We start from the raw sequence: 15,474 nt of genomic DNA on the forward strand, positions 1-15,474 counted from the left end.
AGAATTGGGTCAATTTATCATTTCTCACTTTGCATAGTCTCAAATAATTCCGCCATGGATTCGAATTCATGTTTTTCTATCAGAATTGTGTTTCGACTAGAAAATCTAAAATCCTTACTTTGATACCATGTTAAGAAGAAGAAGGATAAGATAAGAAAAACATTTTCCATATTTCTCACCATAATTATTAGGGATAATTTCAGAAACCTCCCTTGAGATTTTTGATACTTTCATTGAACTCCTCTAAGATTTTAAAAATTACAGTAACCTCCCTTGTCAGAAATTTGGACCCATTATTTACATAAGATATAGTGAAAGTACTACTTTGCCCTAAGATATTATGCATTATTACAAATAGATATTTGACAAAAGAAGGTTAGGGCACTAAATGAATAAGATTAACTAATTAAACCAAAAAAATGATTATTTCATCTCAAATTAGCAACCATAATTACAATAAAAAAATGGCATCAATTGCTATCCTAAGATGGCGCTATTTTGTGATTGATATCACCTGACAATTGTCAGGACATACAACCTTATATAATCTATACAGATAGATCTTATGAGCAAGAGAAATAGAAGAATTTTCTGATTGACTTATTTTGTTGAAGCTTGTGTTCAGACAAAACTATTCATGCCTTTTGTTATTGATTTGTTGATTAAGACTTGTATGTTTTTTGCACCAATACTTTTAGTTTCACCTCATCAACTAAAATAAAAAGATTAATTTTTTTACCCAAATTTAGATGCTTACACTAATAATTTAATAGCATTATAGAGTTAGTTGTGCCTTTTATATGTAGTTGCAAATGACAAAAAATTATGGCCATTACAATTTGCACTTGCTATGTGCAGAGACCATTATTGCTTCAAGTTATAGTTGCTACATCTTTTTAAATTTTACATATATCCCTTGACTTTTATTAATTATTTTGTTCTTTACTAATACAACTTGAGGGCAATTAGAAAAGGTCATATATGGAAGAAAACTATCATTGTACTGCTCAAAATACTTTTTTAATAGTACTTTTTTCTAAATAGGACTGATTTGTTACCAAAACTTTAAGTTCAAGGGAAATTAGTATAATTTTTGAAATCTCATGGGAGGTCAATGAAAGTGTTAGAAATCTCAGGGAAGGTTTATGAAATCATCCCTAATTATTATGTTGTGAGGCTATATAGAGACTGATAAGATAGAATGAACCTAAATAATCATTCTAATAGTAACTATCCTAAATATCTAATTTCTAATTGATATACATTTAGAATTCAAAATATCAAAAATGATATTTACAAAAATTCACTTCAACATATATACATAACATTAGTGTCTACATTGCATCGTATTGTCATCACTGGTAACAAGGACTCTTGATCCATACATATGGATACATATAATTCTAGATTTCTAATATCTGAAAATATATGTGTAATTAACATATAGACTAAGCAAATCGGGGGAAGAGATGAGTCGTGTGGCTCGAGAGAGGGAATGTATGTGAGAGATTTCGGATTTGAGTTCTCACACTTGCACTAAAAAACATAGACTAAGCAAACCAAAGTCTTGGTCTACTTCTCACATGAGCAAAACCAAATCTCGACTCTTTGGTTTTCCACCAAAACCACATTCCATCTCATCAATCCTTCCATCCATGGCTGCCACAGTAGTCCCCGGAGCCTACCAGGCCAACACATCGCTGGCGGTTACTGACTGGCTAAACAAAGGTGACAACGCATGGCAGATGATATCGGCGACGCTCGTTGGCCTCCAAAGCGTGCCAGGTTTGGTCATCCTCTACGGCAGCATAGTCAAGAAGAAATGGGCAGTAAACTCAGCTTTCATGGCCTTTTACGCCTTTGCGGCCGTGGTCATCTGCTGGGTAACGTGGGCTTACAAGATGTCTTTCGGCGAAAAACTCCTGCCTTTTTGGGGAAAAGCTGGACCGGCTTTAGGTCAGAAGTTTCTCATCGGACAAGCTGCACTTCCGGCCACTGCTCATTTGTTTAAGAATGGCACTACTGAGACTCCCATGGCAACTCCTTACTATCCCATGGCGTCGATGGTGTGGTTTCAGTGCGTTTTTGCAGCCATAACGGTGATACTTCTTGCGGGATCTGTTCTTGGGAGGATGAATATCAAGGCTTGGATGACTTTCGTGCCTCTTTGGCTTACATTTTCGTATACTGTGGGTGCATTTAGCCTATGGGGAGGAGGGTTCTTGTACCAATGGGGTGTGATTGATTATTCAGGTGGATTTGTCATTCATGTTTCCTCGGGGATTGGCGGCATCACAACTGCTTATTGGGTTAGTAATTCTTTTTCTATTGCACTTAATTTCAGCCATTATGGCTGAATCTATAGCATCACAAACGCAATAATTTTGACAAAATATGAATATAGAGTTGGACATTTTAGAAAATCGCGTTAGCGTCCAGTTTATAAGATGAAAATGCCAGTTATTTAGGCATAAAGCTAAGAGAATAAGTGTGGAATTTTTTAGAAGCAGTTAAACAAGTACTTTAGTCATATGAAAATAAGGTTAAAATGATTAAGAGAAGTGAATAACTTACAAAATACAAGATCTAAAACTTCGTTAATTTTTACTTATAATAGAATAATTTAACCAAAAGTAGTAGGTTGAGACCTAAGGAATTAAAGGTCAGATCCTTTCTTCTCCTTTCCGCTTTTTAAATTCCACTTCACCAAAAAAATAATTATAGACAAAGAAATAATTGAACTATAGTTAAAAAAATACACTTATTGAAGCTTGAAGGAATGGGCAATCCGTAGCCTGGAATTACGTTCTCCAAGTCTTTGATTTCTTTAACATGGTGGCATCTATGAGGAGATAGTATCAACACAATACATATTTGGACAATTTAACATGGTAGACATTATGACTAACAAACCATCCTACTCAAAAACACTTCTTTGTGTGGACTCGAAACATGCACCCTTTTTAGCGGCTAGGAATTTATTAAGGTTCCCTAGTAGGACACATTTCTTTCTAGAACATCCTAGGTTGAGATACACATGTATCACCAATTTCCTGCTTTCGGCTCAAATTTCGAGTAGTAAGAGAAAAGTCAAGGCCACCATAGCAACGTGATTGGAACGTCTTTCAATGTTGATCCATGCATCATTTTTCCATTTACGATGTTTCGTAAATCCTGAGGTCTTGTAATCATGAGTGAAGAATAAATGGCTGTCAATTTTTTCCTCAGAGTTCACAATGTAAAAAAAAAAATGTAATTATATGGGTTTTATTTATTTTTTTCTAGTTTTGTTGTTGCAAAGACAAATTTATGTGTTGACTCAAGTATATATTTACTTGCGTCATCACAATTTTATATATAACACTACACCACGGCAGGAGGGCTATCCTAGAATTGAATTAGTAAGACTCTAAAAATAAAAACTAAATATTTTGGTCTAATTTATGGTTAAAACTATGTTTATCACACCAAAGGGAAAAAAAAAAAAAAGAGGGAATAGTTGTTAGACCACCAAAAACTAGGTTACGTGGCCTTGGAATTAATTCTTCCACCAATTTTCAGGACCTATCCATGAAGACTTTATCTATGAATATGACAATTGACAATGACAATTTCCTCGCAAGCCATATGTTATTTGAATCGAAGGAGGTGTTAAATAGGTCATACTCTTTCTTCATGACTAAAATTCAATTGAGGATTGCTATCATATTACATTTGACCATTCTTTTTTTAGATTATATATTTGTCTATAATTCTTGCAACAAATATGTATTAAGAGGTTCCCAGCATGGAAAGGAGAAATAACTCCTTTTGTAACCCTTTTTTTTTCACTCAAAGCCATTTTTTTGTGGAAAACTCTAAAACTGTTCTTTTATCCCATTTTTATCTCATATACACGTTCGCTCAAAACAAAATTACTACAATACATATTTTCTAAAATCCCTTAAAAAACACGCTATTGAAATGGAGTTATTATATCTTAGAATACTAAATCTGCATAATTCTATGTTGGTAGACTGGTAGTACCACTTGATATGCTCGCAAAGTATTGAAGTATTTTCTTATGAAAATAATTTTACTTAGAACTAATTAATTCATGACAAATCAAATATATTATCATGCTTGGAATCGATTTAATTATAATATGAAATTGAAACTTCTTTTTTTCCCCCTTTCCAAATCCTTCTAGAGTACCCAATGAGCCGCAAAGTTTGAAAGGTTAAAATTCATATCCAATAAAATCCTTGTGTTCTTGAAAGCAAAATTGAGCATCATAAATCACCAAATACAGCCAACCCACTAGGAATTCTTAACTCATGATGGTGGAAAGAAACTTCTTGATTTTATTATCAGTGGAAAATTTGACTTTTCTGTCCCATAGACATGTAGAAAACCAGTGCAAACAGCGAATTGATGCTCCAATACATAAGTCGTCTCCGGTCAATCCATCGAATTAGGCTTTTAATATTCTTGTCTCATGAAAAAGACTTTCTGGCTTCGTCTCCCCGTGGAGAATGACTTTTGAAATTTACATTTCTGTCTTATTCTACATTTTCTCTTAAACGAGGGGCTAATTCCACATCCCTGCATCCTAAATCTACACCTCAAATATCAATATGACACTAATGCCCTTGACATTAGTGTGTTTCCTTCTAACTTTTCGTCGTTCCAAATTTATGCTTTCACACAATAAAAGTAATTTGCCTTGTAGTATTAATTTAACTATTTATTCTAATATTCTATCTTTCAAACGTTTTCCAATTTTTTAGATATTTTTTTGGGCCTGTCTAATGTGTGTTATATGAGATTTTAATTTTTCATCATGTAATAATCGGTTTTTATACAAACTATGAATATTTTTTTTTGAAAAGTCTAATGTTTTGACATCTATGTAAAATCCTACTCAAGTCTTGATCATTGTATAATCATCTGATGTAGTAGTACTATTTTTATGGCTTACTGGATGATCCTTTTGTATTTTTTGAGCATTAATGATGAGATTTTTGTGGTTAATTCATGTGGAAAAACTGTTCCATACTATGATCATCTTTTGGAAGATGCTCCATGTGGCATAAGTGTTAGGCAAAACATGGAGTTTATTTTAGAAAAGAAAAAAAAGTAGGATATAATTGCAAGAATAGTATTATAAAGGCAATTATTTCTATTGTGTGAAGGAATAACTTTAGAGCATGCTAAAGGTTAATAATTGGCTTATTGATATAAGGGACTTTAATGTCTTATCGGTGTTTAGGGTATAGATTTAGTACGGAAGGGTGTAGATTTAGCCCCTTCTTAAATGTTTTCATAGATTCACGCTTCCTACTCTCAATTATTATCTCAAAGCACAGCTAATAAAATATGGTACAGGAATAATACAAAATATTATACGTAAGCATGTTATTTTTTAAAAATTACAAATAAAAATTTGGTAGAAAAATACGAGTTGGGCAAAATTAGGCACAAAATACTTTATGTGAATGATACGACTATGTTTGAAAATTATAGAACTAAAAATACATGTTAATTTCCTATTATTTAAAGATGTTAGGGTATTTAACATTAGTTGTAAATTTTTTGTATGACACACTTAATTAATTGTCATTTTTTCAAATTATTGATATTATATGTGTATGTGTATATACTAAAATATATGTGCTATTTTGTGCTAAAATACTAAAATAAATTTACTAAATAAACACATACTAGATAATAAATTTGAGTTTAAAACTTAAAAACAACTTTCATTTAGTATAAGTATCAATACTTACATAGTAGAACAATTCTAAATAAAAAAAAAAGAAAAGTATAAACAATTCAAGAGTACATTATATGCTCTTCTTTCCTTGGATAATAAAATGGAGAAGTACGAGGTACAATACAAGTGCAAGTCGCGGAACACTTGTAGCACTGGGCAGTTTTGTACTTTTGGGGACGAACAAAAAACGGAAGTGTATCGGAACGCGATTTAAACTTTTAGACTATAAGGAACACGTTTTTTCCGTACGGACAATGAATGTTGGTGTACGCATTTAAATACTTAGCAAACTAGGTGTTGAGTGCATTAAAGTGTTTTCAAACCAATTGCCCTTTTCATTTTTGTCTTTTTTTTGCCTTATTAAGATGGCTAATAGATGTGGAAATGAATTTTATTTTTATTTTTAAAGAAAGAAAATCAATTTGTGAATGATGACTAATAAGTTGAACATGCTATGATTAAGGAAGCGAGGATTTCATGTTCTTAGTCACGGCTCACTGACGATCTAGCATTTTTTTATATTTATTTTTTGCTCAAGACTCTGGTGTTTATCCTTCTCTTTTCTTTCTTTTGTTTTAAAATATTTGGGCAAGAACTAATGTTCTTCCATTTATTTCATTTTCTGGTAGTTGTACCCACTAAGTTATTTTGTTTTTAAAAATTAGAATTAGTTCTTTAATTTGATTTTCTTTTCATTTTACCTTTAATCAAGAATATAGTGCTCTTCCATTTCTTTACAATCTTTTGACCGTCGGTGAGACACTTTTTGTGTTGGTAATTCTTTGGTCTGATTTGCATTTTTTTCATCTACAAACTAGAATTTTACCCATGCTTTAGTACAGTCTTTTTTATTTATTATGAATTTATTCAAATGTGAATAATTTAAATACAAAAATTAACAATAATCTTACATGCTTATTCATATTAACTTTAAAAAATTAATGTATTCTAACTGTTCAATTATTTACTAATTTTTGGAAATTTGTCTACATACTTTCACTATAATATGATAGTATACATCAAATAATGTACCTCATATCAAAAACTTAGTAAATATTCTTTTTTTTATAAATATTCTTTTAGATAATTTAAATTTTTATAATGATCATAAACCTATAACTATAGATTCTATTTAATTAAGTAGAAAAGATCTAGCAACCCATTTTTCTTCATCAATAAATATTCAATTTTCAACAAGATTGGTAAACCTATCAGTGTAATACTTAATTTTTTTTTTTTTTACACTAAGTCAATTCAAAATTATGGGAAGAGATGATGAACAATTTGAATATTAATTAATGATATGGTGGTGAAAGGAAGTAATTTATGGGATATGTAAAATTTTAATAATTGTGATTTGAAAAATGTTTAACTATAATTCTATGTAATAATTTGATAGAAAGCAAATATCATTAAGATAAAATTAGTGACCTATAACCTATTAATTCTTTTCAATTAGGCATGCCAGTGAGAAACAACTATGATTATAATACCTACTTTGTTTTCATAATTTGCTTCTTGAGGGCAGATTTTTTGTACCGAGTTTGCATCTTAATTACATTAGTTTTGGCCCTTGTCCTAATAACAAAGGCAATTTGGCACAAAAGAAGGTAAAAGGTTGAAATGGTTCTTTTACTGATTAGTGGCCGGAAGTTATCTGCTTTGGTAGCCAGAATTTGGATTATTGTAGTGCATTGCTAAAAATCACAAGTTCAAGGTAGTCAGTTGCTGAAGTTAAAAATTTAGGGTGCAAGGTTTCATTTGTTAATAGTTGAGGGGTGCAAAGTGCAGTTAACCCTTATGGAAATGACTGCTAAATCTCATTACCACAAATTGGATAAATCTTTACGAAGCGCTCTGAATCAGATTGAGCAGAGAAAGGTATCTCACGTTCCCAATCAACAACCCCAGAAACTTTTCTGGCAAAATGACCTAAAAGAGATCTCAGAATTTAAAAGAAGAACATAATCCAAAATCAAACGACAATTGAATTGTTATGCTATCTGGATGGGAAATTTAATAGAAATATTAATTTAGTAAACAATATAGAAATAACATCACATTTTTTGCAGGTTGGTCCAAGATCAAAAAATGACAGAGAGAGGTTTCCACCAAACAATGTGCTACTAATGTTGGCTGGGGCAGGGTTACTGTGGCTGGGATGGGCAGGTTTCAATGGTGGAGACCCATATAGTGCCAATATTGACTCTTCCATGGCTGTCCTCAACACCAACATTTGTGCTGCAACAAGCCTTCTAGTGTGGACATGGCTAGATGTCATATTCTTCAATAGGCCTTCTGTAATTGGAGCTGTTCAAGGCATGATGACTGGCCTTGTTTGTATTACTCCTGGTGCAGGTATGTCTGCCCCCTCTATTTTCTTCTACAACTATTCTAAGCATTATTTTATAAGTTAATCTCATATACACTGACAATATGTATACAATATTATCATTAGATATTTGAGAGCGAGTCTAAATTTTAAATTGAAATTGAAATTTTATTTTTTTTTAGTTTTTAACCATAACAGTATATACACTATTAGTGTGTATAAAATTAACTCGTATTTTACACTTCATATTTCATACTTTTCAACTAATGCCAAAATTGGTTAATTTTGCCAACATGTGTACATAGTGAAGAAAAATGTAATTTTAAAAAGTTTGCAAAGTTCGTTTCCTGTTTAGACTTCAAAGCATGTTGAGCAAATGGACATTAAACTATTTAAAATTCTTTATTTTGGTCACTAAAATTTTTCTTCAATCAAAACGGTCATTTAATTGATAAAAAAACATATAATTTTGGTCACTCAACTAATGAGAACGCATATTTGTTTCCACCCAACTAACAAACTTTTTTGGTCCAAAACCACACATATACTTGCTTTTCATCAAGTTTGTTATTCTTTCAAGAAAATTTAATGTTTCAAACCATTAACGTATTACTCGTGATTGTAAATAACAATGCTCTTGATTTATTTAATGTACCAAGATTGTGTATTTAATGGAATTAAATCTAACTAGTTCATGCTAATTAATTTTGTAAAATTATTGATATTTTGTGAGGGTATCTCGTTCTAACAGATAAAAAAAGGATATGCTAGTATGACATGCTTATCTTAATAGATTAAGATTGTAAAACAAGTTTGCATGATATGATTTTTAAAGCTTCAAAGATACTAACATATCCTGAAAAAGAAATTTTGCAAAAAGAGTTGTTTTTCCAAATTTCAAGCAATAAAATATTTTCATGCGAATTGATTTTCTCATATTGTAGGCAAAAAATTGACATGTCATTCCAACACACCAAAAAAATATGTGCTATACATCATATTTATTTTAATATATGTAATATTGTAAAATAAAACCACAAACTATAAAGCTTAAAAAATCGCAAATAACTGGCGCACAAAAATAAGTAATTTTTTCAAAATAAAGTGACATAAAATATTGACTTTGTGCTCTTGATATTTTGTATAGTGTTATTATTCTATTGAGAAAGTTATATTTAAGGGGAAAAAATTAGAAACCAAGGCTTTATATACAAAAGGAGACTCCACATAAGCACAAAAAAGTTTCGACATATGATTTATATGATAGATACAAACTAAAAGATGACCAATTTTTTTATTTTTAGAAGTTTGCATGTCTGTTATCACTTAGCCAGGTTTTTAAATCATTTTTTGTAGATGGATTCTTATCTATTATATATTTTGGGTGGGGATAGGACGTCTATAACAAGAAAAAGTTTAGAAAAAATAAATGTTATTTATCTTCTTCTTTTCTAATCTATAAAACAGAACCTTAGTGATTGAAAGGTAATTTAGGCCTCCAAAATTTGTGATTTTTGGTAGATTTAGGACAACTAACAAAAATGGAATAATGACTAATAGTCTACATCAAATTACCATTAGTCAACAACTTTGACTTTGCACTTTTGGTCCCCAATATTTTAATTTTGAATCATTATATTTTTCTAAATTTTAAATGGTGATATTAATATTTTTATCATGAATTGAGATGTAAATTAGAAGAAAATAGTAGTATTAAATGGATAATAAGAATTCTAATTAAACTTCTCATTCTTATTTATTTATTATTTTGTTTATTCATTCTAATAATATATCATATTTTTCTTTTCTTTTGCATAGTTAGTCTCAAATTTGATATAATATATGTATATTATTGTTTCTCACTATAAATAATTAATTGACCATGAGTTTTATTATTTTATTTCTAATGATATTTTAAAAAACTTAATTAAATATCTTTTTAAAATATAAAGAGTATATAATTTTTATAAATTATGTTGATCTTTTTTTTGGGCATTTCAATAGTTTTTCAATTGAATATGAAATGAAATCAACGAACATAGATTTTAAAATAAATGCTTTAAAGGTACAATATTAGAGCGTTAGTTTTTAATTGATAGGAAAGACAATAAAAAATAAAAGATGGTTTTCTTAAGAATTTCTAAAATTACTCCACGTTGATACTTACCTTCATTAGTTTTTATAAGTACAATGGCTAACTACAAGAATTTGAAACCTAAGTGCACAAAACATGTAACAATTTATGTAGTAGTAACTATAATAAATTTAGATTATAAAGCTAGAATTCACCTTTTGTCCCACTACTTTATATTTTATTTATTATTAGTATATTATCATCTAATTATAACTTATTTAACAAAGATATATTATTTAGACTACGATCATGTCGTGCCAATACAAAAAAGTTTAGGAAATCTTATATAGATTTAGGATCATATTTTTCATATATTTAATTCAGTTCACATATTATTTTATCTTAAAAACCCTAGTTATAACTACTTAAAACCCAAGGGACCATAATGCTTGAAACTTGAAACATTAGAGACTAGAAATGCAAATTCAGAACTTTTGGCTAATGCCAATATAACGTTGACTGTTGGTCGTGATAATTTTCCTTTAGCTATTTTTAAAAAAATCCTAAAACCACAAACTTTGGGATTAGATTTTTTTTAATAGAAACACTGGGGATCAATTTGGCACACGGGCTAAACATTAGGGACCAAAACTGCATTTCTCCATAATTGAACAAATTGCAACTTATCTCTAGTTTTAAGGGAATTTTGTACTGCAATTAAGCCAACAAAAATAATGCTAAATTCCTTAGTGTGAAAGAATTGTTCAGTTTTTCTGAAACATCAGTCAATATGCCTAATGTGTATACAGGTCTTGTTCAAGGATGGGCAGCCATTGTGATGGGAATTCTCTCAGGTAGTGTTCCATGGTTCACCATGATGATTGTTCACAAAAAGTGGACCTTGCTTCAAAAAATTGATGACACACTTGGTGTATTTCACACTCATGCTGTAGCTGGCTTTCTTGGATGCATTCTCACCGGACTTTTTGCAGAACCTACGCTTTGTGCCCTTTTTCTACCTGTTACAAACTCTAGGGGTGGAGTATATGGAGGTGTTGGTGGTGTCCAATTCTTGAAACAAATTGTTGGTGGCAGTTTCATAATTGGGTGGAATATTGTAGTCACATCAATAATTTGTTTCTTGATAAGCTTAGTTATACCATTACGTATGTCTGAGGAACAATTGAAGATTGGAGATGATGCAGTCCACGGAGAAGAAGCATATGCTTTGTGGGGTGATGGGGAGAAGTACGATATAGCAAAGCATTCAGAAGATACAATGCATGCAAAAACATCTCGTGGTGCTACTCAAGTTGTTTGATAGTGTAAATTCTGGGAAAGTTGATGATTTGGAAGTGTTCCTAAGTGTTTTATTCCCTTGTATTTTGTCTGTGTATATTATGTTAGTGAAGTTTCATCCCGTGTCAAATATTTTCAAAAAATCTTACAAGAAACATGAACATTGCAACTGTTTATGCAGCATTTACTTTATGGAACAAATCTTTATGTGTGCTGCCAGCCATTGAACATTTTCTACGCCTCATAATTCACCAATTTCGCTATGTTAAACATAAAACTGATGCTTACTCGACGACTTATCTGCTTGCACTTGTTTTGTGGAATCACAATCTTGTGGTAGGGTACGACGTATGGGATCCTAGTGTCTAAACTTGTGCTTTCAAAAATTATTGTGGCACTTTTTTAAGATACGGTAGGTATATGTAAGATAAAAAGTTGATTGAAAAATATATAAAAGAAAAATTTATGAAAAACTGTAAAATTTTTCTAAGAATTACACAAATCATCACCATCAACGACAGACCAAACCCTTATCAACCTCATGGTTCCATAGCGGCAACAAGTCTGGATCACAGCAGCTATAATCATCATTGTCTGAAGAAGTTTGATATTCTGGTGGCGATTCCAACGGTGCTGGTGGTAGAAAACGTTTAACTTTGAATCTACCAAGAACCTTTACTCACAATGGCTCTATTTCTCTTCTTTTCTCACTTGTTTGATTTTTGGGTTTGATAAACTATATTCATTGTTTAGAAAAGAGAAAAAATAAAATGACTGCACTGTCCTCGGTACTTCCGTGCATGTTCTTGACGTTTGTCTCGTGACTCGTGCATGCCCTTTCGTCTGACAAACGAGTTAACGGCAAAAATAGATAGAATGATTCAAAATATACACATTTGTAAGTTAAGTAAATATCGGGTAACTACGTACTCTTAAAAGTTAAATGGCTAGATGCATACACTTTTAAAAGTTTAGTGAGAAATAGGGTGATTTGCTCCTCTTTTTTTTTTTTCCTTAAATGTCATAGACCTAAATGAATCGTAATAAATTGATTCTTCATTTTGTATATATATGCAAACTACAGATTATATATGAGATTACTTATGCTTAATTTAGTGAAAAATTTCCAGCAAGGACAAAGACACATTGAGAATTTTGCATTGGCTTTTCTAAGAGTAAAACATAACAACAATATTCACATAACAAGGAATTCATACATATCTTTCATAAATAATATAGCATAATACGACATACATGAATTCACTAAAATCAAAATTGATTTTGTTTAAAAAAGAATGTGGAACCTTTCACAATCGCTTGCAAACAATTTGAGAGACTGAAGTAGATGAAACCTTTTGTTTTCACCTTCTATTTTACTGAAAAAAAGGTCAATCTTCTTTATCTTTAAGTTGAGCAATCACTTTACTTTTAGGCGTTTTAAAAGCATGTATTTTTTGTTTGGTGGAAAAAAGTAAATTAATCTCAATTATTAATAGGTAATAACCTACAACAAATTCCATGGGAACTAAATAACTGGATTACAGAGTTTTTTAATGGATTTTTTAACACTATATTGATCAAATTACAAAACTAGTCATTTGTACCTTTATTAGTCTCAATAAAATTTGGGGGGGGGGGGGGGGGTGTGAAGTTTAATAAAAAATATTTTTAGAACTATAGGGAAACGAGTGGAACTTTCCGGGAGCAGCATGTTGCGCTTCCCCCCGCTCCAGTAGACATGGTCGGTAACGGTTCAAGTGTGAATCAGAAATAGACTGGCGGTTTGTTGAATTGAAAAAATGAAAACAGAACGGAAATTGGAATCAGAACCAGGACTAGAACAGTGACTATAGGTTATGATTCAGGTTCATAATAAACTAGAACTGGGACTAGAATCTGCAAGTTTTTTCCTATTCCATTTCAATTACAATAAAAAAAAATTATTTATCTTTTATTTTGTTTAATTTGTTCAATAGATATGAGGTATTTTCTCAATAATTTTATGTCATTTTCTTTTTCAATAAGCTAACAATATAATAAAAGTGCTATTTTTCTTTTAAATTCCTGTTCTTTAATTTCTTCTCATTCTAAATTCATTGTCATATTGTTTTACATTTAATTTTGTAATAATAAAAGATTAAGTATAATTAGAACATCTAGAATCATAATTGGAGAGGACTAGAACGATAACCATAAAGGTATCAAAACTGTAATTGAATCCAAAACTAGAGGTTCTAGAATCGTAAATATAACTATCCCTGTAAAGGTCAGTTTCAATTCCACCTTTTAAAGAAATCAAAACTGATAGTCCTAGAATCGTGTGACCGCGCTAGCCCCCAGCCTGCCTCAGCCCCTGGTTTGATATTTAACAAGTGACAAATTGCTCTTTAGTCGTAAAGAATCCTCTTTTAGCAGGTTTCTAGCGAAACCTGTGATTTCTCGGATAATGGAAATTTATGCAATATTTAAGGAGCATTGAGACCGCGAATTTCAAGTTTCATGTAGTTTAAAGTCTTTTTTTTTTTTTTTTTTACTTTCCTTGGAATTTGAATTTCTTATGCTTTGCAAATTGCAAAGTTCTTTTTACAAAGATAGTAGTAAGGGTATCTATTAGTAAGTAATAAATTTTTCTACGAAAGTAGTATGATTAGCTAAGGTATTATCAATTTTTTTGATATTCTTCCCCGCACCTTTCTACACGCAACTGTCAGGTCCAATTAAGGTTTGAATCCTGAGCACAACGACAGGGAGATTTCTAAGAGTAATGATTAGTAGTGACTTCTTCTTAAATAAAAGAAGCATTGCTGACAATCTAGCCAGTCTTTCATTAAGAATTGTAGGCCCGCAAAATAATGTTTAATCAAACAATTCAATATAATCCACAAGACTTTCTAGATCGAATGAAACCACAAGAAGACAAAATAAATCTTCAGACCAGAACACAAAACAGACGATTAGGAGGTCTTTTTTTATTATAATCTGAATATTTTCTCTCTCTCTTACATCAATAAACCAAAAGTTGTGGTCTTTATATAGACTATCAAATACCAAAATCCTATTGGGATTGAAACTACTAAAACATAATAGTAATAGGAAATCACAACTAAATGACAAGATAAGTAGTTTCCTAACAAATACATAAATCCTAAAAAGACTTGATTTAATAATAATCCTACATTGCCTCCCTTAAACCAATATCTTCAAATCACATCATACCAAGCATCTTTTTTAACTTAAGAAACAGCTCCACCTTCAATGGTTTCGTGAAAATGTCCATCAGTTGATCTTCACTCTTATAGTAGTCAATGACGATCTCCCGATCTTGAACTAGTTCATGAATGAAGTGAAACCTAATATTAATGTACTTGCTTCTCTCTTGAAATACTGAATTCTTTGACAACTCAATAGCAGACTTGCTATCACAATGGATTTTGGTAGGACCAACTTGTTCATGCTATAGAAACCAAGCACATGCATTTTTTATTGTTGCCAAATTTAACAAAAGATCTAAAAGACTCATCCAAATCATCAAACATATTTTTATCACCACACATATGATTACTACAATCAGAATCCAAAAACCAATTATTTTTCTTATATTCTTCCATCTCTGAACTAGAAAATAAAATAGTTTCATGACTATAGCAATGTATATAAAAAACTTTCACTATAGATGTTTTTTATGGTATTTTTGGAGGTGTTTTTGGAATAAATTTTGAGATATTTTTAAATTTTTAAATTTTTAAAATATTTTTTAAAAAGTAATACGACCATCTACCACCACTAACCACCACCACTAACCACCACACCCCCTCTCTCCTCCCCTTCCCCTCCCCTTTCTCGCTACACCCCGCCCCCCTCCCCCCATCTGGGATTGACCAGATCGAGGTGTAGACTGCATGTAGGTCAAGCCTAGATGGTGAGGGGGGGAGGGGAGAGGTGGAGTATGGCAGGGAAGGGGATGTGAAGGGGAGTAGAGGAAGGGAGGAGGAAAGAAAGGGAGAAGGAAGAGGG

The 15,474-nt window shown here is 31.3% G+C and overlaps 1 protein-coding gene across 1 annotated transcript; it reads left to right on the forward strand.

Moving 5' to 3' along the window:
* Positions 1–1,586: 1,586 nt before the first annotated feature.
* On the forward strand, positions 1,587–11,674 carry LOC113778080 (ammonium transporter 3 member 3-like). The gene is made up of 3 exons (XM_027323348.1): positions 1,587–2,309; positions 7,828–8,113; positions 10,971–11,674. The coding sequence occupies exons 1-3, from the start codon at positions 1,656–1,658 to the stop codon at positions 11,480–11,482; spliced, it is 1,452 nt and encodes a 483-aa protein (XP_027179149.1). The 5' UTR covers positions 1,587–1,655; the 3' UTR covers positions 11,483–11,674.
* The last annotated feature ends 3,800 nt before the right edge of the window (positions 11,675–15,474 follow it).

Source organism: Coffea eugenioides, chromosome 7, assembly GCF_003713205.1.
Source record: "Coffea eugenioides isolate CCC68of chromosome 7, Ceug_1.0, whole genome shotgun sequence".
In the NCBI taxonomy this organism is placed as follows: Eukaryota; Viridiplantae; Streptophyta; class Magnoliopsida; order Gentianales; family Rubiaceae; genus Coffea; species Coffea eugenioides.